General features: G+C 36.5%; 1 protein-coding gene across 6 annotated transcripts; it reads right to left on the bottom strand.

Moving 5' to 3' along the window:
- Positions 1-643: 643 nt before the first annotated feature.
- Positions 644-26,710, bottom strand: LOC110834089 (uncharacterized). Of its 6 annotated transcripts, XM_022072896.2 has the most exons (26): positions 26,558-26,710; positions 22,398-22,560; positions 18,546-18,633; positions 17,961-18,171; positions 17,038-17,185; positions 16,524-16,633; positions 16,057-16,185; positions 15,537-15,617; positions 14,928-15,074; positions 14,417-14,566; positions 13,072-13,209; positions 10,440-10,586; positions 9,822-10,046; positions 9,480-9,626; positions 8,804-9,022; positions 7,302-7,451; positions 6,834-6,965; positions 6,223-6,363; positions 5,941-6,135; positions 5,653-5,790; positions 4,859-5,016; positions 4,338-4,440; positions 3,794-3,905; positions 3,144-3,283; positions 2,566-2,695; positions 644-1,947 (listed from the first exon to the last, which is right to left on the bottom strand). In XM_022072896.2, exons 1-26 carry the CDS (start codon positions 26,631-26,633, stop codon positions 1,539-1,541), a joined length of 3,987 nt encoding a protein of 1,328 aa, XP_021928588.2. In that variant the 5' UTR covers positions 26,634-26,710; the 3' UTR covers positions 644-1,538. The 6 variants fall into 6 exon arrangements, with proteins under 6 accessions (XP_021928588.2, XP_021928590.2, XP_021928591.2 ...); XM_022072898.2 differs by lacking the exon at positions 13,072-13,209; XM_022072899.2 differs by lacking the exon at positions 10,440-10,586.
- Positions 26,711-27,261: the final 551 nt, after the last annotated feature.

The following is a 27,261-nucleotide window of genomic DNA, read 5'->3' on the forward strand; positions in this document are numbered from 1 at the left end:
AATTTTTCTGTGATAATTTCAGTTTAACAAGCACAAGTACAGTTTTTATTTCACAAGTTTAAAATCAGTGGTCAAAGGAAATGTATGATCTTTCATAAGGATGCATACTTTTATTTAAATACCTGAAATTAAATACAGCCAGCTAAGGGTACGGTGGCTATTTAAATTCAGTATGAAGGAAGTTAATGTTCAACAGCATAAGTCTTTTCTTATCTGCTAAAGAGTTATCTAACTTACTCATCAAATATTTTGGGGCAGTCATCTTATCACACATTAACTACAATTCCAGAATTGTTATAACATGAAGTAATGTAAAATAACTACTGTTTTGTAGCGTAACGTATAATTTTGTGTGTTGTGTGTCTCAATGTGTCCAGCAGAGGGTAAAAGAATTTTGGAATGTTATTAATTTGGTTCCTACAACTCTCACTTCTTTAACATTGAGACACAATAAAACTTGGTTGCATTTCACATGCCAATTTTACACTATCATAATGCATGTTCAGTCTTCAGGAACGACAAATTTCGTTAAGAAATGATTCACATAAATCAAGGTGCTTATAAAATAGGGAAAATTACAGAGCACTTAAGTTTCAAGAAATCCTTTGCATTGATTATGTTCCAAGAAGTTTGTAAACCATGGTCCCTTAATTAAAATGTTTATTCTATGTCAGAGTTCATTAATTTTGTTACTATGTATTTTAGTGTAAAATGTCTTCATTACACCATTATGAAAATTACAATGTTTACCACAGAAACATACAATTATTCTATGTAGTACCTGCATAGATCTAACAAAGAAGAAATAAAATAGAATAAAATAGAAGCAATGACATATTTTCTTAACCGTAACAAAATACAGTTAATTTTCATGGTTTAAAATGAAAATAATCTTTTTAAATTTAGCTGTGTCATAATGACATCACCGACGAGCAAACACCCTTTTTCTAGAATATTTATTTCATCGTCACGCAGCTATAAGCATTAGACATTATCTACGGTGAGTCCCTGAATGGAAAAATGGAACAAAAGCCCTTCGTACTACTACTTGGAAATAGTCCAAACGAACCAACTTCTAAACTTGCATGTATTAACTCAATTTGTATGCATAAAACACAAACTATATTTCATTTTGCAAAATAGAAAAGCACATTTAAATTACTTGTTTTTTGAACACAAACTTGTGATGAAAAGCATTGCGTGTATGTGGCAATGGAGTTTGTTCTGAAAATCAGTAAAATGAAATTTTTTAAAAAAAAACATGCAAAGTCTTAACCTTATATCTGAAATATTATTCATTCAGCACATTTAGTTGGAACTAACAATTGTTTTATAAGATATTGTACATAGATCTCCCTTGATACAGACTCCATGTTGGAAGTTGGAACTCATGTTCGAACGGTCGCATAAATTTCTTCCAACTACACGTACAACTTTCGATTAGAATAACTAATCTACGCATGATGGTATTAATATGTTTTTACTGAAATTCATACTTTAAAATGTTAAACAGTGCTATACTGTATTTGACTGTGATATCAAAACTCATATTCTGAAACAAATATCGAGAGCTTTGCTACTGCAGAACCTCCAAACACACCGCCATGATATAATTCCATAGACAACTGCAAGTCTATCTCTTGAGGACCTTCAATGGATTTTTTTAGCGAAATGATAGCTTGATTAAGAGCTGTCTGTCGAAGATGGAAGAAATCTTTGGTCGCTTTGAAAATTCCAGCGGGAGCTCGTGAATCTAGCATATCCAGTTTGAATCTGACACTGGAACTGGACCAGAGCGGACCACGCATGGTGAATAAGTCGATGTAACCCATGGGTGGCATGGCAAGGTTCGACACAAACGTGATGAAGTTGAAGGAGATGCTTGAAGGCAAGTGAAGGCACTCGGTATCTCCTTCCCGACAGAAGAGGGATGCTCGCTTACAGCGACTACCAGCAACAGCAGCAGCAGCAGCAGCAACAGCCAACCGAGGAAAGATACAGAGATAAGCAGCGGAGCAGAGACAGGTTACTTCAATAGTTTAGCAAAATTAATTTTCACTGATCCAATCTGTGTTCATATTTTCAATTCTAACCAAATGCAATAGCAAGAAGAAATAAATAAATTATAGATTAAGAAAATATACAGTTTAAATGGCTTGTGGTTACTACTAAGCTAGGGCCACAAACTGATGAATCACACAGGAAATTTCAAGTTTGGTCATGCAAATTTTGTCATTAATAATAGGTAGAAAGATACTATTTTCTTTTATTTAATTGCTTAGCTTAGCAGAGCAAAAGCAGTTTGTTATTATAAGCTACTTAAATATCTTACTGAGATGTAAATGTTTATTTAAATATGCATTCCACACTTCAGATCCACTTCATGCAATGATTTAAGTTACAAATTAATGACTTTCATCTTATTGAATCTGATTTATTAATTAGGCCATTAGAAATTGTTTCTTGTCAAATACTTATGTTCAACTACAGTTCCTGGAAGCTGCTTTAGACAGGAAAATTACTTGAAATGGTCATATTATTACGACATTATGCAACGGAACTTACTTCTTGTGTTCTGGATCTTTGATGAAGTTCGGTGGACAGGTGATAGAATTGCAACGGTGTCCTCCACGGGTGTTGAGGCAGACTTCATTGGGATTATGACAATTATTCCCACCCAAACATTCATCAATATCTAGAAAAGCAACTTACATATTAAAATAAATCTCATTCAATACGTGGCTATACTTTAAAGAAAATGTTTTTTTAGGTTTGGTTTCTGTAATTTTTAATATGCTGACTGAGTATGACATATTCTTAGAGGATAAAGATAAATTAAAGCAAATTATATACTGTATATTGATCCTTGCTGTCTCCATCATCGGAGCGATGATGATGATGATGTAGGCAGCAAGGATTTCTGAAACGTCGGTAAACTGCTACCAGACTGCACGGCGTAACAACCAGAAAATGGCCATCTTTAGATGTTGCTGATGTCAGTCTACAGTCTTAAAACTAGACCACCTGGTTTCCTTACAAAATATATTATTTATGCAAATTATTTCAGATAATAAACACATATCTGTAACCAGATCAATGTAAATTACACACGGAAGCTTCAGTCCAAGGCACGCCTTACTCACCCTGACACGTTCTTCCATCAGTTCCAATGCGATATCCTTCTGGGCATTGACAGCTGTAGCTCCCTGGCTGGTTAACGCATATACCAACACAGAGATTGTGGTCTTTGAACTGTTCACACTCATCGATATCCAGGCATGATCTGAAATAAAACATGCAAATATTCTGGTACAATTTGCCTTATAGACAGATCTGTGTTGGAAGGTGAATAGACGAGTCAAACATCAATCTTCGTAATGAATTTGTTGCCACAACCCCATTGTCAATGAGACGTGCATCGTGAGTAGTTAGCTCGAGGATGCGAGAAATAGAACTCCTTGTGACTGAAACTAGGCAGGAAAAATCTGTACGCGCTGACTTTGTGATTTTAGATTTGAGGTTGTCAATAGTTATTTTGTGGTTTTGTAGGTGATCAGAAAACCACAAAAAATAATACTTTGTGAATTATGAAATATTATATTTGAAACAGAGAGAAATGAAGCCTTACTTTCAAGACTGTGTACAATAGACTCAAATTTATTCCTTATGCTAATGAGCTAATGCAACAACTTGCCTATATAGAGGCGATTTGCTGTAGACAAGTTTAAAATTTCAAGGGATGAGATTTCAACCCTTATCATTGCCAAGTTCTGCAGTTAGAGTGTTATCTCACCTGTTGTCATGTTTCAAGGCGAAACCCGGGTTGCACGAACATCTGTACGAACCCCAGATATTGATGCAGTTTTGTTCGCAGAGACCAGGAGATTCTGCGCATTCATCAATATCTACAACAATCGACAGTGATTATCATTACTAAGAAATTTATACTTTGCATAACAACATTTTCATTTAAATATTTTTTTTCCTTTGCTGTATTATTTCAATTCACTGTTTTCTGGTGGTGCTATCAGACCAGTTGCTCCAAATCTCTTGTATATCTTTTAATACCGAACAAAGATGTTCCTCTAACCTAACCTGAGAGACACAGCAGGCAAACCCACGCATTCAAAGATAATAAACCACGTGGCTTGGCCTCCCAATATATAAAAACAAGGGACGATAGTGAAAGTACATTTTTTCAATATTACAGATTTTCCAGTTTTTTGTGGATTAGCCCACTGTTGCTCCTAGGTTTTCAGTCCTTCAGAGGCAGTTTACATTCACAAATAAATATTGTGACACTGAAAATACTACGAGGAATGAAGAAACACACTTGCCTACACAACCATTGCCTCCTTTTGGATCTTGGCGGAATCCGTCACTGCACGCGCAACGATAGGAGCCCACAGTGTTGACACACTTGGAATTGGTTGCACACACCTAGGAAAAGAAACTTTATTAATTACATAAATGCAGAGATTGCAAGAAATCCTGCATAACAAGGGATCACGTCTGTTTACAGCCACCATCTCATCTCTGTGAACAGACGGACGTTCGTACATTCACATGTGGAAGCACATTTTATTTTTATGTTCAAAGTACCAGTATTTATCCTTAAATTACTGACAAGGAAAGTTTATATTGCAGTTTAATTTATTTTTACAGCTAAATGACAGTGCCTCTACATTCCAGCCAACTGTGACAGACGTAAATTAACACCAATGCCTGCCCGTGTTACAAATGACTAAGAAAACACTGTTACGAACAAATCTGTTAACAAAAATTATAAGAAAAATAATGAAATTTGTTAAAAATGCATGACTAAATTTCAAGTACATATGACAAAGTATTCACTCACCTGGCCTGCATACCTGGTACATTCATCAACATCAATGCATTCTTTTTTCTCATTTATGATATGTCCACCGGGACACTGACATACATAACCACCTACACGATTAATACACTGTTGACCATGTCCGCAATCATGTGTTGATTTTGCACATTCGTCAATATCTAGAAGCAGCATTAAAATACAAACTCTAAAACACATGTTAGCACAATCCCTTGCTGAGGTTTTCCCCATGCACAACTACAAAATCAGAAGTGGCATTATTCAGGACATCCAGAAAGAAATATGCTAATTTTCTAGTACTATGTAACACAAATGTTCAGCACAACAGTAAAAAAATTTAGAGAGCAACTGGAAGTGGGAGGCAGCAACTGTGTGTAAAGATAATTATAAAATGAGCTGTAATCTAATTATTGCAAATTTTAACCTTGAATCACCGAATAAAATGCCGGCAAACGAAACATGCATATAAAAAGGAATAAAACCTATAATATTGAGCCAATCAAGCAAGATGACACTTGTGTTTGGGAGCTGCCCAGTTTGAATCATGACCATGACAGACTAAACCAGATTATCGTGGTTACCCTGACAAGGGGACCCAGTCATTTGTCATTAATTATTATACCACAAAGAATAAAATAATTTATTTTTGCGAAGGGTTTATAAAACATAAATTAAGATATTAAAATTTTGTCTGTAGATGATTATATTCTTCAGACTGTTGACAGTTTACAGCAGTATATTTTCTACGACTATATCAGCAACGAAGAGACGTTATTAACAACTTACGGCATACTTACCAATGCATTGGTTCCCGGCTTCATTCAATTCAAAGCCACCACCACAGTTCAGGTAGTTAATACAACGATATGAACCGCCAGTGTTGACGCAGCGCTGATTTCGTCGACATGGATTGTTATGCTCACATTCATTTATATCTTAAACAGAAAAAAAAATTACATCATATGTAAAATTAAGTGTATGTGTAAAAAAAGAGCTGACTCTCCTAAGTACATCAGTCTCCAGAAATACTTCTTCATTATTTTCAACTGTTACACCAAATAAATATAAATTATCTACTGACTTACCAATACACTGGCCTTGCTGGCTTGCTTCATAACCAGTTGGACATTCAAGCAGTTTACATTCACCATTGTTAAGCAGCACTTTCTTGCCATCGCAACGCTTCCGTTCACAGCGGAAAGAACCAAGAGTGTTACGACACTGCCACGTGGGACCAAGATTTCTGCAGTTATCAGTCCCCAAAGAACATTCATCATCATCTGCAGGCAGAATACAGTCACTCAGTAACTTCTGAAGTAAAGAAAAACAATCAAGAACTACTTTAGGCTCGTCGTCACAGAACTTACCTTCACATAGGCCTGTCTGAGCGTTCAACGTGTATCCTGTACCACAGCTAGTATAGCGAATGCAGTGGAATGAGCCTATGGTGTTGTCGCAGCGCTGACTTGGCAGGCAATCATGTTTGTTCACCTGGCACTCATTGACGTCTGAGACAAATCAAAATGCAATTGCATCAAAATTAATAAATTGGTATTACTGTTGTTATTATGAATATTATTCAATCTTTATTGTATGGGGAAAGGCAATTTAAACCAGGGCTCTAAATCTAGGGTGAATGGCTTAGCAGTGCGGTAGCGTGGCACACGGCAAGCTGGACCGAGTGTAAGATGGAATGAATGGTTAATTAAAGTTAATATTCATATCATTAAAATTACAATAATCATTACCGTCATGTTTATAATTTTTGCAAATAAAATTTTATCATGGCACTGAATACGCTTAATCCTCCACATGCCCCTAAGACACAATTCTGACGGAGACACAAGTCACTTTGGACATACATAATTATTTCTAATGGTACTCAGTAATTTTATTCTGCTCAGAACTTTAGGTTTTTCTAATATCTGTAGGTTTATTGTAAGTTTCTCACTAAAATCTGTTCCATTGAGCATCTTACCAACACAGGCATGAAGCAGGGAGTCAAACTGGAAGCCAGTCTTGCATACGCACTGGAAACTTCCATGTGAATTTATGCAGTCCTGATTGCTATCGCATGGGGGATCCACATTCTCTACACATTCATCAACATCTGCAACATATCAGCCCACGATATACGCTACATCCCACCAACACTTAGATGATGTAGAACAATTATCATAGTAAAATAAAATAAATCTTATTTATGTTCTTTTTCCCACATACCATAATATTTCCTGAAATTTTTGTTTTGTTGAATATTTAGTATCACATAAATAGTAAAACCCAATTAATCTCAGGAGTAAACTGGTAGCAATAACGAAGGAAAGATAAAGTTGAAATTATGAGTTCAAGTACCTGATTCAATAGTTTGGTGAATGTGATACATAAAATACAAATTACTCATATGTCACACATAAGGTATTTATTAGAAGTTTATATTACGTACCAACACACGTGTTGGTACTATGGTCAAGCTTGAAGCCTGCCTGACACTGAGACGCATCTGAGGACGTAGGCCCACACCTGTAACCTCCTGGTTCATTGATGCATGCCTCCAAATTGCAGACATGAGTACCCTCTTCACACTCATTCACATCTGCACAAATACAAATGTTCATAAGTATTAATAAATTATTAAAATAAACTTCTACAGAAAGTGTATTATGCACAATAGTTTTAGTAACCACTTAAAAGAAACTTCAAAAATATGTTGTTTATTGGAAGCAAAGAAACATTATTGATTAAATATCAAACATAATTAACAAATTTTAGAGCTAATTAAGTTTACATCTATTAGAAAATTAAGGCACTGACTGCAAAAGTTAATCTTTCAATTTCAAAACTGAAATACACTTCCTTCTTTGACCGCGGTCTGAGGCACCATGCTTCGGACTGGTGATACGGAAAGCGTGCTGGTTCGAGTCTCGGGGAAAGAAATTTCTCATGAGATTTTCAACTGGTGTATGGGACCGGTGCCAACCTAGCATCGTGAGGAAATTGGGGAGCTACAATGGGTAGCGTAATCCGGTCATGAAAACTAACAATGGCTGGGGGTTCGTCGTGCTGACCACACGTCACCCTATATCTGGTTGGATGATCGTTCACCTCTGCTTAGGCAAGTAAACGTGAGACCAGTAGCCAGCTAGTCGGCTTTGGCCCTCAGAGGGCTGTTACGCCACTTATTATTATTACAAAGCACAACAGAGAAAGAGCTTTGCGGTGTCTAAAGTATACCTGTGCAAGAAGACATGCAAAAGTCACATGCAGCATGCTAAATGAAGCATGCAAGCAAGAATATGCATCAGTCCATATCAATACATTACAACATAATCTCTGAAGTTATGGAATTTAAGGCTGTTGAATTATGCACAGTGAAACTTGGTTATAACAAACACAGTACAGTTTTAATAACACTTCTATTAACCAAAATAACGAAGTTTCTTTTAAGCAGTGCAGTTCAATGTGTTGGTTAGTTATTTAAAGTGTATTCAATTAACTGGTTTGATAGCACCAATATACGGTAATTTTAAGTGGAATAAAAATGTTAAATTCTATGAAATCAGAATAATTCCTCGGTGTAACATTTGGCGATAGTTTTTATAAAATAAGATAAAGACACATTTGTTCATGAAAGATGCCAAGTAGGTACTGAAAATTACAACAGAAAACATGGTTACTTTCTACCTTCATTATTTTGGCAATTCAGTGCATATTTAAACAATAAAAGTTTAATACACATTTTCTAAATTCTTGGTTTCTGGTATTATCCTGAAAAAATAAAGGTAAAAGCAGCATTGCACTGCAAGCAGCTCCAAATCTCCCTGAACTGCACAATCTGTAAAAGAGTACATCTATTGCAACAATTTAAAAGCCAATGTTATTATTATCACTATGAATAAGTTAAAATACGAATTAAATGCATAGCATGAAACTGTGTTTGAAAGATACCAAAACATCTTCCACGTTGGGCATTGTATCGGAAACCGGCAGGACAGTACTGGTTGGAGTCCGGAAGACTTTGTTCCGGAGAGGTAGGTGAGATTGTCGTTGAGGACACGCTCGTTGAGCTGGGCCTCAACATTCTGATACATCGGAAACTTCCTTGCGTGTTTACGCAGTCCTCTTCTTGGGTGCATTTTAAGTGGTTTTCATCACATTCATTTACATCTGAGGGCAAGAGAAACATATTTATAAAGTCATCTTCAGAACCCATTAGTTATGTTTGTTATTAGCAGTCTGTCACGTTTTGGGAAAGAAAATGTAGTCTGTAAGACTTGAGGTTCTCACAGCGGTGAGTATGAAGATATCCGTCTTCTGGGTTATTGCGCTGTGTAGTCTGGTCGATGTTAACCAACGTTTCAGAGGTCATACTGCCTCCGTCATCAGGGCGATGATCGCCCTGATGACGGAGGCAGTATGACCTCTGAAACGTTGGTTAACATCGACCAGACTACACAGCGCAATAACCCAGAAGACGGATATCTTCATACTCACCGCTGTGAGAAATGTAGTCTGCATGAAATGTTTGTTCCAGTAGCAATGCTCAGCTACAGTTCTTGGAACCTCAAAAAGCATATCTCAAATCTCCCCTTTTCACCCCTCTCTCCATTTGCCCATACGTTACCTTCACACTTCAATGTTGTCTTGTTATGTTGGTAACCCGGTGGACACTTTGGTGACAGCTTGCATATAAATGTTCCAGGCATGTTGACACATTGTTCCCCATCTCTGAGAGAGCAATTGTGCAACTCCATCAGACATTCATCCACATCTGTTAGAGAAATACCATAAATTACTCTGAAGTAATGGATTATATATTCTTCAGCTTAACTCAAACTTCAGTATTTTGTAAGAATAGCAAATAAATCGTTTCTGAAATTTTTTGTTACTGTTTAACATCAATAAACTTTTCCAAGATATTTATCAACAATTATGATATGGTTCCACAGAGTACATAATACATTACCCAAACAAGCCTTCCTAGTGTAACTGTAGCTGTAGCCTGAAGGGCAAACATCCACTTGGTTTTCTTTACTCTTTCGTCCAGTATGGGCAGGTCTTAAACTTCTTGGTCTACTTTCATTTTTGATCAAATTCACAATAGGTTCACATTTGAAGCTACCAATCTGATTGATGCAGGTCTCAGAATGTCGATCACAGGAATCAACATTTTCTTTGCATTCATCGACATCTGAAATATAACAAACTGTTAACAATAATATGTAATATTTTTTAAAAACTTAGGATTTTCTTCTCAAGCAGAAATACTCTCTTGAGCTGTTCTATCAGCGACACCTGAAAGACTGATAGACTGGCTGGCATCAAGAACATTTTCATGATCACTGGGAATGGTTTCACCAAATTATTTAAAGAAAAACTTCGCCAGTTAACCTTCTTCTCACTTCCTGATTTTTAAGCTAGTCATCACGAAGCCTGAAGACATTTTGCAACAAGCCACACTTTTTTAGCTTATAAAGGTTTTCAAGGAGGCCTTTTATGTTTCAGCAGTAATGTAATTGGATGTTTTTCGAACAGTGCATTTACAATATTAGTACATCATGACACAAATATGTTCCATTTTTACCTTCACACTGCTTTCCAATTTTTAAACTTGGTTTATAGCCAGCTGGACAGACGGTTTCTGGCTCACTGGCGCAAGTATAGCTTCCTATGGTATTTAAACATCTTCCCACTTTACAACTGTGCTGTCTGATATGACATTCATCAATGTCTGTCAAACAGAGAGTTTCCTTTTTTTTACAGAGTTGCCAATTTTAAACTCAGTAACAGATTTACATATATTAAAGCTACAATAATTCTAAGAATACTCGAAATGACACACTGCATTCATATTGCAGTACTTACTCTGTGTTAGGTTAATAAATCAATAAGTTTTTTCTCTGCTTAGTAATGCTTTAACAATTATTTATTTTAATCCGTCTTATCACAATATTTAAAATTTCTTATAATTAAGATAATAAAATATCATTGATGTTCCATATCGATTGATCGATTTACATTTTGGAACATCCTTTACACAACATGTTTCAGTTTTTATAAAACCATCATCAGGTGTAAAAGATTTACGAACTTAAAACTTAAATATGATTCCATTTGGTGATGTTTCATGCCATTTGTTTTTCAATTTTGGGTGAGGTGTTGTCTTTTCTTAAATTTTATCAGATGTACATATCGGTCTGTAAGTAGAAGATTGAAGGAAACACTAAAGAATTTGAAAGAATTTATAAAGTAATTTAGAGAATAAAATGCAAAATATATAAATTATAGTTAGAAAGTAAGTTCGTAAATCTTTTACACCTGATGATGGTTTTATAAAAACTGAAACATGTTGTGTAAAGGATGTTCCAAAATGTAAATCGATCAATCAATATGGAACATCAATGATATTTTATTATCTTAATTATAAGAAATTTTAAATATTGTGATAAGACGGATTAAAATAAATAATTGTTATAATATTCACAATATGACGCAATTACACTATCTTAGTAATGCTTTGTTAATTGCATAAGTGATCGCATAATGTGCTATAGAGTGGTGAACTTTTTGGATGATGAATAGACAAGAATGCAAAGATAATAACATTGATGTAGAATGTGGCATGAAGGTATGAGAATCAAAAGAAATGTGGAGCAGAACAGCTTCCCAAACATGACAATGACTGACTGATGTACGATAATAAGGTCACTCACAGTGAACACAGAAAATCTAGAGCATTATTTTTTAGACTTTTCAGAAGCTCACCAAATATTTAAAATATGTTGTATAAACGTGCTTCTAGCAACAGGCATGACATATGAGATAAAATTCATATTAGTGTACTTTTTAGTTAATATAAATTAAATAAATTGTAATTAATACCACTCACCTTATCTAATTTGCTGTTAGTGCAGAAAGTACCTGAGGTGTTATCTATCCGTGGATACACATAACATGTAAGCTACACATAATCTAGGAAACTGTAACACATCACACAGTGTTATGTTGAAGTATGTACAGGTAATAGGATTAAGCACGTGGATAACACGAACAACTGAAAACTTATTGCTAATCACAGAATGCGTAAGAACGAATAAAATGGTGCAGTGTCAACGTCTACATTAAAAGTATTTACAAATTACAGATTAAATTGTATTATGTGAAACTGAAGTACGGTTAGAACATTTTAGAACAGATTCGCAAGATAAAGAAAAAATTTCGATTGTTATAACATACTCTGAAATTAAAACATGCACATATTGCATATTTTATAACTATACAAAAGTAACTTTGTTTTCTCAACAATTTAAAATAAAAATGTAGTTTCTGATTATAAAAAAAAAACATTTTTATTGATTACTCAAAAGACAATAAAAGAATTCATGCACGAGTTCATCGCTTTTACCACAAGAACGAGAACCGTGTCCTGTTTGTTAAAACATAAATACTCAATTACGACTCCCATTCCTAAAAGTAACTGTGTGTACAAATCAAGCACAGTGCTGGTTATATTTAGAAATAATTCTGAAAATAATTTAACAATGTAGAATGGTTCAAAAGTTAAGAATGATACATTTCTGAAGACCATATAAGAAGAAGCCCGAGAGATTCACACACCTAAAGAGAATAGAGAGTCACCACAAATATAAGAATTTCTTTGATATTTAATGAGCCAAGTGAAGACCAGCAGCGTATAACTAGGACTACCAAAGGAAAGCCAATCAGTGAGAGAATACAGTCGAGGTTTGTTATTACGACATATAAAAAATATCTATAAATATTCTACTAAAATAATTTTCATAACTCTTAGGCATTTTTATCTGTAAGAAATAAATGACACTTTATCACCAGAAGTAAGTAGATGTTGAAAAAATGATCTGTAAAGAAACAGAAAATCTCTGAAGATATCTGATACTAAGCATTTGTTTTCAAAATTCATCCTGTGGAGAAAAGAAAACACAAGAAAAATAAAGACTGATATGATGCGACGATAACTTACTTGTATATACCCTTTGCATTTTAAACAATTCTGAATTCACTCATATTAATAATGTCTCACAGAAAAACTATCATTAAAAACAAGTTTCACTGCTCAAGTTTAGTTCAAGAGGACAGTCATGCATTTCTTGTTAGCATATCGGAAGCAACCGAGGAAATGTTAATATAAATGCCAGGGAAACTGATGGTTTTATGCATTTGAGTTTGAGAGATATTACCAATACACGTCCTATGAGCGAGGCTATACTGGTAGCCCGAGTCACACGTCATGTCACATTCATAGGCTCCCACTGTGTTGCGACAGGTCTCTTTGTCAGGGGTACAGCCATGAAGATTTTCCCCACATTCATCCACATCTGGTGTACATGTTACGTTGGTTACAAAAAATATATTCGGTAGCATTTACATGCTTAAAACATATGTAAAAGACAGTTAAATAAATTATATATTTTTAAAACATACAGCACATCTTATAGACAAAACAAAGTAGAAATGCTATGAAACCCCTCATTTAATATTTTGTTGCAATAAATTGAGACACAGCGTTGTTTGTATTTGCTGACGTAGGAACATTATTGATTTGTGGTAGGCATCAATGCTGCTGTAGGAGACAGTAATTAGGAATTAATTAAGTTTCTGACTTTGATGTGCAGGTCAATACAAACACACAATACTGTACAACTTCTGTAGGAAATGTGGATAGTCTCAGCATAAAAGATTGTCCAATTTAGATTCAGGTATTATATAGAATGTACAATGGTAGAGAGAGAGACAGAAAATTTGAATTCTTAACTCACAGACATTAGCACGACAGGATAACACATACCACTCTAAACCCTGCCAGTGTTTTACGTTCATTAACAGGAGTAGAGGGTTTTAAAAATTACGCTTAGCGGCATTGAACAGCCAACTTTTTATTGCAGCAGAAATCACGCTTGAATTGTAGTAATGTGTGTGTTGCGACTATTGAGAAACTACAACGAAAGTCTGATACCTGTTGTAATAAAAAGTTAACTATTCACCACAAATGTGATTCCAATTTGCAAATTCATCCATCATGCTCATGAGCAAATTTCATACCAGCAAAATAATTCCACAGACAATAACCAAACCAGTCATGCATGTACACACCCACAAAACTAAGAAGAACATAATATAAGACACCAACGCATAGACCTTCACAAAAACAAGGAATTTTGGTTTAAATCAGATATTGTGTCTTGATTTCTTTTCTTTATACTATATCTGCCTGTATATTTATCCATTTCTATCAATGTCTGTCCAATATGAGTTTCTAACACTGACATTTCTGATGTTACGGATAAACAGGCTTCAGAAAATCAAAACTTGAGTTACCTTTTCAGATGCATGGTAAAAAAATATTAATCCACTAATCAAATAATTAGAACGAGACTAAATTCCAGAAATGCTTGCTGCCTTTCAGTTTTGTTTTGTCTTCTCGTCTGATTTCTAAGAACCTAAAGATTAAACTATACAAAACAATAATTTTGCTAGAGTGGTGAATATAGTTTTACAAACGCCTCAAAAGAGGAAAGACATTACCTTCGCAGGATGCAGCATCTTTACTGTATTTATATCCTGCTGGACACTTTGAATCATGCTGTGGCTGACAGGTGTAATTGCCCTCTGTATTAAAACAGAGATACTTGTCTCCTTGGCAATCATCCAGTCCTTCAGAACATTCATCAATATCTGTGTAAACAAAAATAATTACAAGCCTGGGTTCGGCAGTGCAACCACGAAAGAACATATTATAGGTTTACAACGAAAACCTATGAAGTTCAAAAGAAGAATAATTTATTTATACCAACTATTAACCCTCATGTGTAGTGTGTTCTTGGCAATGGATACCAGGATTCATTCCTTGGGAGAAAGTGGCCATGAAATGAAGCAAACTACTCACCTAACCTCAATCTAATATAAAGATTGCACCTCCATTCCCCCCCATCAGTGGCACGCATACCATAGGTTGAGAAACACCGTGTTGGAGTATTCTGTCTACATTAGAAATTTAGAAGATGGGTTGACAATATCAATATACAATATTACTCACCTGAACAAATTTGTTGAATGTGATCAAATCTATATCCAGGAGGACAGCTTTCCACTGGAGTTCTGACACATATGTACGAACCAATAGTATTTTGACAGGCACTGCTTGTTCCACAGTTGGCCACATTAAGTGCACATTCGTCAATATCTAACAAACATACATAAATCACATTAACTAACTCCCTTTATAGAATTATGACTGATTACTTAACCTTAATTAATGTGGGTAAGCTCCATTTGTATTATGGAACCCACAGATTCATCACTGTTATCACAGAAGCTAATCACCAGAATATGCATTAAGTCAGTTTAATCTTCAACATACAGGAACATGCCTGAATGATCAGAGTGTCAACCAGAAATGAATGCAGGAATTTAACAGGTAATGGAATTATAAAAGTATTGAGAACATGTATATTTCAATGGCTTGGGCTGGATTGAGGTTAAGGCTCCCTTGTACTAATTTCCAAAAAATTCCAATGGAATTTTGGTTGTCTATTTGCCTACTGCAGGATGATAGAATGGAACACAGCTATTTATGCACAGATATATAGGCAGCTTTGCAGATCCTTCAGATATCAAGAGTGTATTATGGTAAATTTTTACTTACCATCACATACTTGGGACTGCATACTAAATTTGTATCCTAATGGACACTTTCCAGCACCAAAGTCATTTTCTAGTTCTCTGTCTGTAATACAAAACCACACGATTTTACAGAAGGTTAAAACCATTCCTAATAATGACCAATATCCAATATATATTATGTCCAATATCAATTGTATACTAAGCCAATGGAGGGAAAAAATGAATTACCTCCAAGTTATCGAAAAAGCAATTTATAACAAGTTTTTGTATAAGCAACTTTAAAAAAAATGCATTTGATTCATAAAATTATAATTTATTCAAATATATTACATCCTATATGGAGAAATATATAATACAAATAAAAGTAATGTGCTTCTGAAATTTAAATCACAGATCTAGAGACGCAGGTGCTACATGCCTAATCTTACATTAAATCCTAGAAAAGGTTTACTCTCAAGGCAACAGATGGAAGGGGCATGAAGTCAGGGTTCAGATTAAGATTCCTACATAGATAAATAATAGCTATATGACAGTGCACTTACCAGTTTCACGAGGAAGTGGTTTTGCGACTGAACCGTCTGGGTTTATACATAAATAGCTGCCAGGTTCATTACGACAAGCTTGATCTTCAGAATCACATGAATAAATTCCCAGAGCACATTCATTAACATCTGTAAACCAAATTCTCATTAAACAACAATGGTCAGTGTTTTAAATTGGCATATGCATCTAAATTAATACCGCATTGCTTCCAGAAACAAATTATTTAGTTGTGCTATACATATAATGATTTAGTAAATTATATAAATTTTAATCGTGAAGCACGAGATAGCATGCTTCTTAAAAGTGATGGTATTCTGCTAGAAGGCCACATTACGCAACATTCCGTAAGACCATAATCTAAACACAGAGCAATTTACACTTTTATATCACAGTATGTTTAATAATTTTGCTGTCTTACTGTCAACGTGAGTACAATTGATCCCGGACAGTGTGACACACAACTTACCATTACAGTTTCTTTCATCGCTGGCCAACTTATAACCCGGATGACAGGAGCACTCAATTGCAATTCCAGTATCCAAACACTTGTGAGCACAGGGATTGTTAATCTTGCACCTACCAAAAGAATGACATCAAGTTCTTTTGTTCATACTTTGACACAATCAAAATCTGATGATGAAGTCAGCAATGACCTCTGAAACGCCGGCAGACTTCCACCAGATACTCGGCGCTACAGCCATCTTCGGACTCGCGGTTATGAAACCGTCAGATGCTACTAAAATTGAAATTAATAATTTTACAATTTACACAGTAAATTAAGATTGCGTACATATGGCACCTGACTCTTTAACGCCACTAACAATAAAGCTAAGACCAGCTAATTCTCTGAGTCCCATCTTATCCTAGCTACATGCACAACCCATTATAGCCTATTAAGTTTAACTGACCTCAAAGAACCAGGTGACCTGGTTCTTCAAGGCTTGTGTTAATGGTTAATGAATTTTAGGTATAAATGGTACCTGTCTGGTAAATCATCATGTTGACATGACTTTCCATCTGCCATCAATGTAAATCCTTCGCGACATTCACAGCGGAAAGAGCCTGGGACTGGGACGCAAATGTGAGCGCAAAGCTCACCCGGAAGGAGCTCACACAGGCTGTCCAGGGCTGAAAATGAAATGTACCATCTTTATGAGCAGCTTTGGTGGAACTACAATTCCATTTACACATGCACAATCCTTTAAAGAATTGCCACTGCGGAAAGAAGAGGGCCACTTCCTTTCCGCCAGTGATCAGTCACAAGTTATTGCGTCCAGTCAGCTGTTATCATTCCTGAACTTTGTCCAACAATGATAAGTTACGTCATCATGATAAAAGCTTATAATAAATGTGTTCATGCATTTTACTTGCAGAATTTTGATTCAACTTGAAACAGCAAATTGTAAGTTTTAAAGTCGTACAAAAGCTGAAATGAAAGAATGTCTGATGCTAACAGAAAAATGCATCAACCAAAAACTGCATGAGACATTCGAACAAGACTCGTTCGATGAAATCACTCGGCTGTTTGTCCCACGAGACCGATGTCTTTAAAGCACCCATTCCTCAGACGATAAAATCAATTCAGTTTCATCTACTCAGACTTCTAGTCTTCAAACTGTAGATACAGTTTCAAGAATTACATTTTTTTTTTTTTGGAGTATTAAAAATGGTATAGCTGACCTTCGTCTGAGTGAATACATAAATCGTGGCACACAAACCATATTTTATTCACCAGATTGCATTATACGACCAGAAAATTTGCTGTCAGTGCCAGAAGAATTACAGTGCCCAATATTCTTTCCTCGTTGAATTAATTCAATGCTGTATGCAAATAATATTTGAAAAATGGAATGAAAACTTCCACATGTCACAAAAGGTGAACGCCTTCAATGATATGTCTCACCTGGTGTCGGAATGACAGTGGTCTTATTCTCCGGATTACCAGCAGTCGCAGAGGCGGAGGTGGTCGTCGGTAAAGAGGTCGAAGGCTGTGTTTCCAGACAGCAGGCGTGGTACGCTTTGTCCCATGGCGGCTCAAACTCAAAACTTTCAAAAACACATTCCATTCCCATGGAACCAGACATGAGTCCCAGTTTGCAAGCTTCACAGCAGTCCTGAAAGTCACAAGAATCCTTTGCTGTTCCAACCCTTACATCTGGTAGAAGTTTTAGGGTTCACGTCCTGTTGCATGTCGATCGTCAAGTTTCTCAGACAAAATAAAGTTTTTTTTTCAAAAAGTGTATAAAATAAAATAAATGTCTTAATAATTCATGTTAATAAAAATATGCCAGCAGTTGCATAATGTCGAATAATAAGGAAATACTTTTACTTAATATTTTACACATTTAACACAAGACTGCCAGCGGTTTTGTCATTATTTTACCTGATGACGGAGATAAATACAGTCCCCGAAACATCGTGTTATGAGAAGCAACAGACGATAGATAATGTCCAAAATTTTAGCCAAAAATTTGAGTTTTAGACTTGCCTTGCGGTATTCCCCGCCTGTGATAGACGCCGTTTGGCAGCTGGAGTCAGATCTTGCATCCTCCTTCCCGATCTCGCATTGCTTCTCCCTTGAATCAGATAAAATCCACTGTAAATGGTAAAATTTTAATCCTCTCAAGATTTATATCAGGGGTCGACAAAATTTTCATTTCAGGGGGCCTCACTTGCTGTACATATATTTGTCCAGCGAAGCAGAACATTTTAATGCCGTGGAGAGTAAGCAAAGCTCTGTTTCTTTAACAAAAACTTCTGTAGTTGGCATTCACCTCAAAATGTGTACTATGAAAACTTTTAAGGACCATATTTGAACATGTAAGTTCCAGCTATGATGACATTTCTTGGTTGGCTCGCTCGCCTGTAGTGCGATTACTTTTTATGGGCAACTTAAAAGCAAAGTAAAGTGTAATATTATTTTCGGATAATAACTAACTAACTAACTAACTAGATGGCTTACCGAACCCGAAGGTTCATCATCGAACTAACCAAAGCCCTCAACCGGACCCTGTCCTGGGCCACCAAAATCCAGTCTCCTTCAACTCCTATCTCCCTTAGATCCCGCCAGAGATTATCCTCCCATCTACGTCTAGGTCTCCCCAGAGGTCTCTTCCCCTCAGGCTTCCCAAATAGTGGACCCAACCAACCAGATGGCTTAGGGAACCCGAAGGTTCATCACCGAATTAACAAAAGCTATCCACCAGACCCTGTCCTGGGCCAACAAAATCCAGTCACCTTCAACTCCTATCTCCCATAGATCCCGCCTGAGATTATCCTCCCATCTACGTCTAGGTCTCCCCAGCGGTCTCTTCCCCTCAGGCTTCCCAACCACCTCTTGTCCCATCCATGCGTGCTACATGCCCCGCCCATCTCATTCTTCTCGACGTAATCAATTTTCGGATAATAACTTTCTCAAAATATTTCGTCAACTTAAATGAGGGCATATGCCCCTTGATGGCAAGGATAGGAAAACACGAGGTACTTTACAAATTGCGTTACAGAAAGATGTAGAATTTTACAAAAAGTAAAATTTTCGAAATGTAAGGCCCTTCAACACATTCGACGAGCAATCCTTCGTGTGGAGATGTTACGACATCGCAGAAAACGTTTCTATTCAGGGGATGAAGAAGTCTCGATAGTCATTTTTTCACAAGTTTTCGCTTTCAAAAAGGCTTTAGCAGATAATTCTGATCTGTCGTATGGGCTGAGTGTCTTGTGTGTTCATCGTAGAACACTTTCAGAGGAATCACGAATGATTTATCGGGCGTCTTGTTGAAACCGAATGATCTGCTGTCTCCGAGGTGGAACGCCAACACAAGCTTCCAGTTGGGCTAGTATAGTTCTTGCGTTATGTTTCGATGACGCTTTATTTGAGATGTCTGCTCATTGCGTCAGCTGCAGAGATAATTATGCAAACGTTTTCAACCGGACAGAGCCATAAATAATGTTGATGACTGCCCCTCAAGCTCCTTCACGATCCTCATTAATGCGTTTTGTATCGGTAACAAAAACAATTTTTAGTTCTGGCAAACTGAAATGTCAAGTACGTGGTTTAGAAGCCAGCAACTGCTGAATTGTGACTCTTGTAGGATTCGTAAACCACACAGTAGTGATGAAAGATTACTGCTGCAGAGTTTGCAAGTTCTTTGGGATTTCCTTGGTGATTGAGCGTCACTCCACTGATGCTCTGGCCTCATTTAAAATGCCCCTGACCTCTGCAATAGGCCGGACCAATAAGATATTACGACATCAGATGGGTCTTCCTTTGTGACCTAGAACTTTGCTGAACTCAGAACGAGGAAGTGTTGTTTGGGTTTCTAGTCGGACTAAACTCAGAGAAAAGGAGAAAAACATGGCGCGAGCACTGTAAAGTACGATTCCAGTCCATCGGGTGACCAAATTAAAGGAGGAAGTTTGCGGACTCCCCATTGCGGACTCCCCAAATGCTTGCTTTAGCATTTCATAGGTTTCCGTAGCCGTTTTGGCGAGTCTTTGGCAAAATTTGATGCACACGCCATTCCTGAAATCGCAGGAGGGTCGGTGTAATGCACTACCAAAACGCCCGTAACTAAGAAACAAATGCTAATTCGATGATGCCGGCTGGCACACTGATTCACTATGAATGTAGGCCGCACCCCCTAGCGGCAGAAGATCGTACTACATCCGGTTCGCCCGCTATTAACACAGTCTTGAAACTTTCCGATCGCACCTCGTACGAAGGATGTGAGGATCTCGGCCGCGCTCTGGATAAGGACATTCTTTTGAAGATCGCTGTGAAATATCTCGGGTTTCATTGAAAGAGGAAGATTTATTGATTAGTTGGGGAAATTTTATTTTCCCCAAAAGCACATCATCGACAGAGTTAATTTTAATTACTGCATTCATTACGTAAGTAAGTACTTCGTTCTGGGGAGCAGAGTGGAATTTTTTTTGGCTAAAATTAAAGAAACAGGAACACATTCTTTTGTCGAAACGTCCAGAGATTGGATTATTTTTCTGTACTTCTGATATGAGAGCACTTATAATGTTTACTTTTATCCATGGTTCAGTCAATAAATTCCATTTCTTCAAGTTTCGAATTTCAAGTCACGTTCTAATTCTATTTTATAATATACCCAGGACTTGTTAATTTGGCAATGGAAGGAACAGTTGAAGGGGAGAATTGTAGGGGAGACAAAGATTGGGACGCAGATTTTTGAGGATGTGGGCTCTAAAAATTATGTGGAAATGAAGAGATTGGCGAAAATGGAGGACCACGTCAAACCTGTCGAAAGACTGATGACGGAGAAACACACAAACAATATTTGGTTTGAGGGATTTTATTACGTATTCCCTTAATTATGTAAATAAAGATGAAAACTTTATACAGCAAAGAGTGCAAGTAGGAAGCGTCAGAAATTAAGACTGCTGAAGGCTGACGAAAAGGAAATTAGAGAGACGAAGACGGTGCCATCTTTAAAAGAACCCGCGCGTTCATACGTTACTATAATTAATCTTTGCATCCAATCCAATTACTTTTTTATAATTTACTGATCAAATCTGATATTACATGTTATTAAGTCGCTTTTCCCCACCCAAAAGAAGATTGACCCGTGTCTGAATTTTGCGCTCCGCCATCGATAACGACTGTTGAGGTCGATCACCTCTTAGGGTCTTCAGGCACCAATAATTTGTTGCAGAGGGCAATGATCCTTTGGTACCTTTCGAGGACTCAGTATTATCCTCGACTGATTTAGGCTGTGTCTACAGCAACAAAACTTTCATCTTAAAATGGCTGTCATCTGGATTTTTACGATGAGTAAGGTTACTCATCCTCCTGATGAAGGAGGCAGTATGACCTCCGAAACGTTGGTAAACATCTACCAGACTACACGGCGCAACAACCCAGAAGACAGAAATCTTCATACCTTACAAATGTAGCATGATAATATAACGCCATACAAATAATGTATAATCCCATATAATTTGAGATTAAACTGGCTTAAGAATGAAATACCGAAATTAATATATGCCAAGGAGAAAGTTGGACGTATGTGTCTGAATATTTTGCAATATTCTGTCATTTAAATAATGAATAACATAAATACGATCAATATTACTTTCAAACAAACTTGGAGACATTTTCCACTGTCACGTAAATTTCTTGCAAAAACAAAAAAAAGAAAGTATTTGACGAAATTGGTAAATGGACACTGAGCGTAGGAAAATAGAAATCTTTGTCACTCAAAAGGAATATTCTCCATTCCACTGAACCAGGCGCACAGATGCTCAAAACAACCTTGACAACAGCGGCGTAAAACATCAGCGAAGGAAAATATATTTAAGTACTTTTACTCACCTGTGTTTCCGAAGGCAACATATTTCAACTGCAGTCAAACACACGCTTTGCTGTTCCGGCTGAATTCCCGTAACTGGAGCTGGGAAATTGTTGCATTTCAAACCTTCCGATGCCCAATTTGATCCCAACGAACAGCATCGCTTGAACGTCGGTTCCAAAGCACCTTAAATGTTATGTACGTATATATTTCTAAGATATTATTGATGCGTCATATTGTAATATATAAATATATAATAATTATTATATTTGTTTACCGTCAAATCACAATAAAAAGTAAGATAAAATAATTAAAATTATTAAAATATCATCTTACGTTCCATATCGAGCATTCGATGTAAATCGAATGCTCGATATGGAACGTAAGATGATATTTTAATAATTTTAATTATTTTATCTTACTTTTTATTGTGATTTGACGGTAAACAAATATAATAATTATTATATATTTATATATTACACACATACGGCGTAAATATTAAATATAAAATATAAAAAAATAGTTTGAGGATTGCTTGCTGTGTTCTGATCCTTACTAAAATTGTGGGGTTTAATCTCCCGGGTTTCTCACCCAGAGGGTAGAACATACATCTTGAGTGTTTAATAAGAGGTCGTTTGTGTCCTTACGAGAGGAAGTGGCTAACGTCGGACAACAGAAGATATTTTAAGTGATCGCACCGAGGAAGTTTTTGGATTCCTAAGCTGTTTCGCGTCTGGTAATTGAGGGAAAACGAGCCAAGTTTACTCGAATTTCTTTATAGACTGATCTACGAGCTCAAAAACTTCATGTCCGACAAAGACTGGGAATTCCAGGTTCATTTATCGTTCACGGAAGAATATGGTACTTACGCAGAGGACAGCAGAAATAGAGCCTTGAGTTGTGGAGATCACATCGTCTAAGAAACTAGTCGCATTTGCGTGGATCTGGCACGAGGCAATGTGCCAGAGATCGGCTCGCTGCTTCAAAGGCACCACCAACTTCGTACCCGAGCGTTTTTCTCACACACAAACGAAAAGACGTAAATTTTATAGTGCAATGTGGCAGGCATTGAAACACTCACGATGTTAATAGCGTCGTTAGTGACTGGCTGGTTGCCTAACTTGTTACTGACGGGCAACCCCACGTATTATTATTATTATTATTTAGTGTTCTGTCTGACGACAGGTCCATATGAACAGGATCCTTCCATCCTTTCCTCGGACTGGGACCTGTTCATATACGTTCTTGGCAGATGATCCAGAAGTGGTTTGCCATTGCCTTCTTCTGTGTGTGAATGGAGTAATTGTTGGGATGCCACGGAGGAAAACTCCGTGTTGCCTAGACCACGGCCTTGCCCAACACAAGTTATAAATTCGAACCCGAGACCCCAGGATTACAAGGCTAGCGTTCTAACCGCTAGACCACCGTGGCGTAGAAACCCCATGTAAGATGCAGGAAATGTCACTAGAAGCTGATAGTAGTTGAGATGGTCAATAAATTCTCACCCCCTCCGAACGCTTTCAGCACCAAAAGAGAGTGAAATATGGCAAATCCACGTACAGATTGTTCATCGCTTATGATGATATATTAGATTGTGTGAGACGTATTCTATATAAACAAGATTTTGGTACTTGGTTCTAATCCTATTTTAAGGTGAGAATTTGTCTTTATACAAACACTCTTCATACCCCCAGAAATTCTAAGCAGTTTACTGGTGAGTGCATGAAGAAATACTCCGAGCGATTTATTTAAATTTTTGCGTAACTCAACTGGCTCCATGTCCGTATCTTGCAGATACAAATATATTGTTGCAAAGCTACCAGCGCAAAACACTGTCCGGAGAAACGGCTTATCTGTATGTTCAATTAAACATGTATGACGTTAAAGCAAATCTTCAGAACCTAATGACACAAGCTAAGCCTGAATGATGACGAATTGGACGAAGTTCGATTCGAGCTTCATGGAAAGTTCATTATTTTTCCTTCTACTTCGTGGAATATGCATTACATATAAAATTTCCACAATTTTTACACGAATGATATCGTAAATATTATAAATATCATTTAATATTACAAACAATAAGTTATAAAGAGTAAATTTTAATTAAAAAAAATATTTTTACAAAGGCGTAAACTGGCTAGAAATTTTATTCTGTGGTCCCGCCTCACGAATGCGTTCATACATGTATTATTGCTTAATTTTGACTTCTCTCCCCCCCCCCCCCCACATCCCACACAAGACACGGTGGGTAAGAATGCGTGGTAGTTATCACATGAAACCTTTACGGAAGTTTGTTCGAGATAAAGTCGACTTTCCTTTCGTATGAACTGGATTCCCGATTCACACGCACCTTTCATATCCGTCGGTAAACAGTTTCGGAGGAACAAATATCACAAATCATTTTACAGCACTTTTCCGACGCGAAAACACAAACACAAGATGTTTGTGTAGGCACCGACTTTTTTTTTCCTCATTGTTACTAATAATGATGACGTCATATATTATCAGCAGCGAAATAAATGAGTATGAACATCGAATTACATAACCTAACTTCCCCTCGAAATAAACAGAGTGACCTCTATTACGTAGCTCAGTTCGAGGTACACGAGATTATGACGAAGTTATTGATAAGCATCTGTGAAAAGTCTGTCGATCTAGTCCAGGGGCAGGCAATAATAGTAACTGAGGCTTTTTCTAAAGTTCTTCAGTCCATTAAATTCAGTCCTGTGCGTTAACCTCAAATATATCAGAGATTTTTCTTTCGAGTCCTTGCATTAACCTCAAATATATCAGAGATTTTTCTTTCGAGTCCTGTGCGTTAACCTCAAATATATCAGAGATTTTTCTTTCGAGTCCTTGCATTAACCTCAAATATATCAGAGATTTTTCTTTCGAGTCCTTGCATTAACCTCAAATATATCAGAGATTTTTCTTTCGAGTCCTTGCATTAACCTCAAATATATCAGAGATTTTTCTTTCGAGTCCTTGCATTAACCTCAAATATATCAGAGATTTTTCTTTCGAGTCCTTGCATTAACCTCAAATATATCAGAGATTTTTCTTTCGAGTCCTTGCATTAACCTCAAATATATCAGAGATTTTTCTTTCGAGTCCTTGCATTAACCTCAAATATATCAGAGATTTTCTTTCGAGTCCTTGCATTGTGATTAAATGCTCACAATCAAGTTTCTGTCTCGATATAAAAATTAAAAGAAAATAATAATTAAACTGTTTTTGAAACCACTTCCATCAGTATTTAACACACAATTCGTATAGAAACACGCTTTTCAATATCATAGCGAACCACATCCAAACACACAACAATGGACGGAAATTTGAAAGATTTCAGACACATTTGCATTGTTGTCCTAATAATTTCGGTGGCAATTGTTGTAAGCGCTTTGTGGTGAGTCATGCAATTCTTGCCGGGAGCTGAGAAGTGACAGTTGCTTTCCAGTTTTTTCAGCAAATGAAATGAAATGAAACACATCTTCGTCTAATTCAGTTCTCTCTCCTTACATCTATCTTCAGATCTACCTTGATACCTTTATTCTACCATTTACATCTAATTGTGGCGGGTAATTTCTAACATTCAAAAGAAAATTATCTGTGTTTTAATTATTGTATTTGTGGTTGTTATTTATACCGGCGAGATATTTGATAAAAATACGTTTTCCACTTTCTGATTTCAAACATTTTAAACGTGTTTTAATGTGTTTCGTATAAACACGAAATAGGACGCTCTTAAGAATGTAGCAACAGTTTCGTCACATTAAATGAAGGCTAATTTAAAATTGTAGTTATAAATTCCTTCTCGAACCTTTGTCTGAATGTTTGGTAAAGCAAATTTTACAACAAAATATAACATGACAAGACGACAATTACAAAGCAAACTTTTGTACACTACCCTGACCTTTATTATTTGGTCTTGTGATGACACAGTATTCCGTACTGAAGGCTGATCGCCCTAGAAGACCTCGAGAAAAGCTTCAAATCAAATAGTACTCCTAAGTACCGTCACTTTGTATCACAAACAAAAACACGTGCAGCGAGACCAGACAACGTTCACTGGCCACACGAATCCACCACCACAATCGATACAATTAAGATTACAGCAATAAACAAATGTGCCATTTCCTGTTCCACAAAATAACCTCGATCAGTGTTCAGAATTAAGACTTACATTTGCACATTTGGAGAAGAAACCACAGTATCACGCACGAGCGAAACCACCGACTCCATCTGACGATGAGAAACATCTTACTCCGCCAGTCTCGTGATGTACACTGATTGGTGGAACTGGCTTCTGCGTCGAATGCAAACAGCCGAGGATCGTCACGCTCGCAGATCAGGACTGATTGCCTCCCTTGTTTCTCCAACAGCCCACGAAGATTTAAAGTAAATAAATATGACTTTCTTCCAAGCGATAACAACACACAAACTCCACAGCCGAATGGTTAGCTCCGAATTATGGAGGACCCGCGTTCGGATACCGGACCGGAGACCCATTAACCTGAGTCTTTAAAGAAACCACGAACTAAAACACTAACATCCTCTTGAAATTATTAATATTATTATATTAATATATATTATTATAGTATTTGAAATATGTTTGTATAATTATGGATATTTTGCAATAACTTATACAACAATAAATAAACAACTACTTTTATAACACTTCTAATCATAATTTTTTTAAAATGTATGTCAAACTTAAAACTAATGTTTTTAATATGTGTCCTGCCGTAAACATTTTCCTATTTAATACATTTATTTGGATCTGTAGAAGAAAAATGTTGACGACACAATAAATCTCCTTATGACAAATTGTCACGATAATTAATTTTTGGCTTTACACATCGCCCTCATTTGTTTGTGGCAACAATA

The sequence above is a fragment of the Zootermopsis nevadensis genome, unplaced genomic scaffold (genome assembly GCF_977971745.1).
Source record: "Zootermopsis nevadensis isolate Lab colony 2312 unplaced genomic scaffold, Znev_1.0 Znev_ptg000023l, whole genome shotgun sequence".
Lineage (NCBI taxonomy): Eukaryota > Metazoa > Arthropoda > Insecta > Blattodea > Termopsidae > Zootermopsis > Zootermopsis nevadensis.

Excerpts from the sequence above, each read along its gene's own strand:
- LOC110834089 (XM_022072896.2), bottom strand. The coding sequence starts at position 26,633 with ATGTTTCTCATCGTCAGATGGAGTCGGTGGTTTCGCTCGTGCGTGATA. Across the intron at positions 15,075-15,536 it reads GCAGTCCCAAGTATGTGATG|ATATTGACGAATGTGCACTT; the intron begins GTAAGTAAAAAT and ends TATGTTTGTTAG. Across the intron at positions 1,948-2,565 it reads AAAGATCCAGAACACAAGAA|TCGCTGTAAGCGAGCATCCC; the intron begins GTAAGTTCCGTT and ends TGTTGCTGGTAG.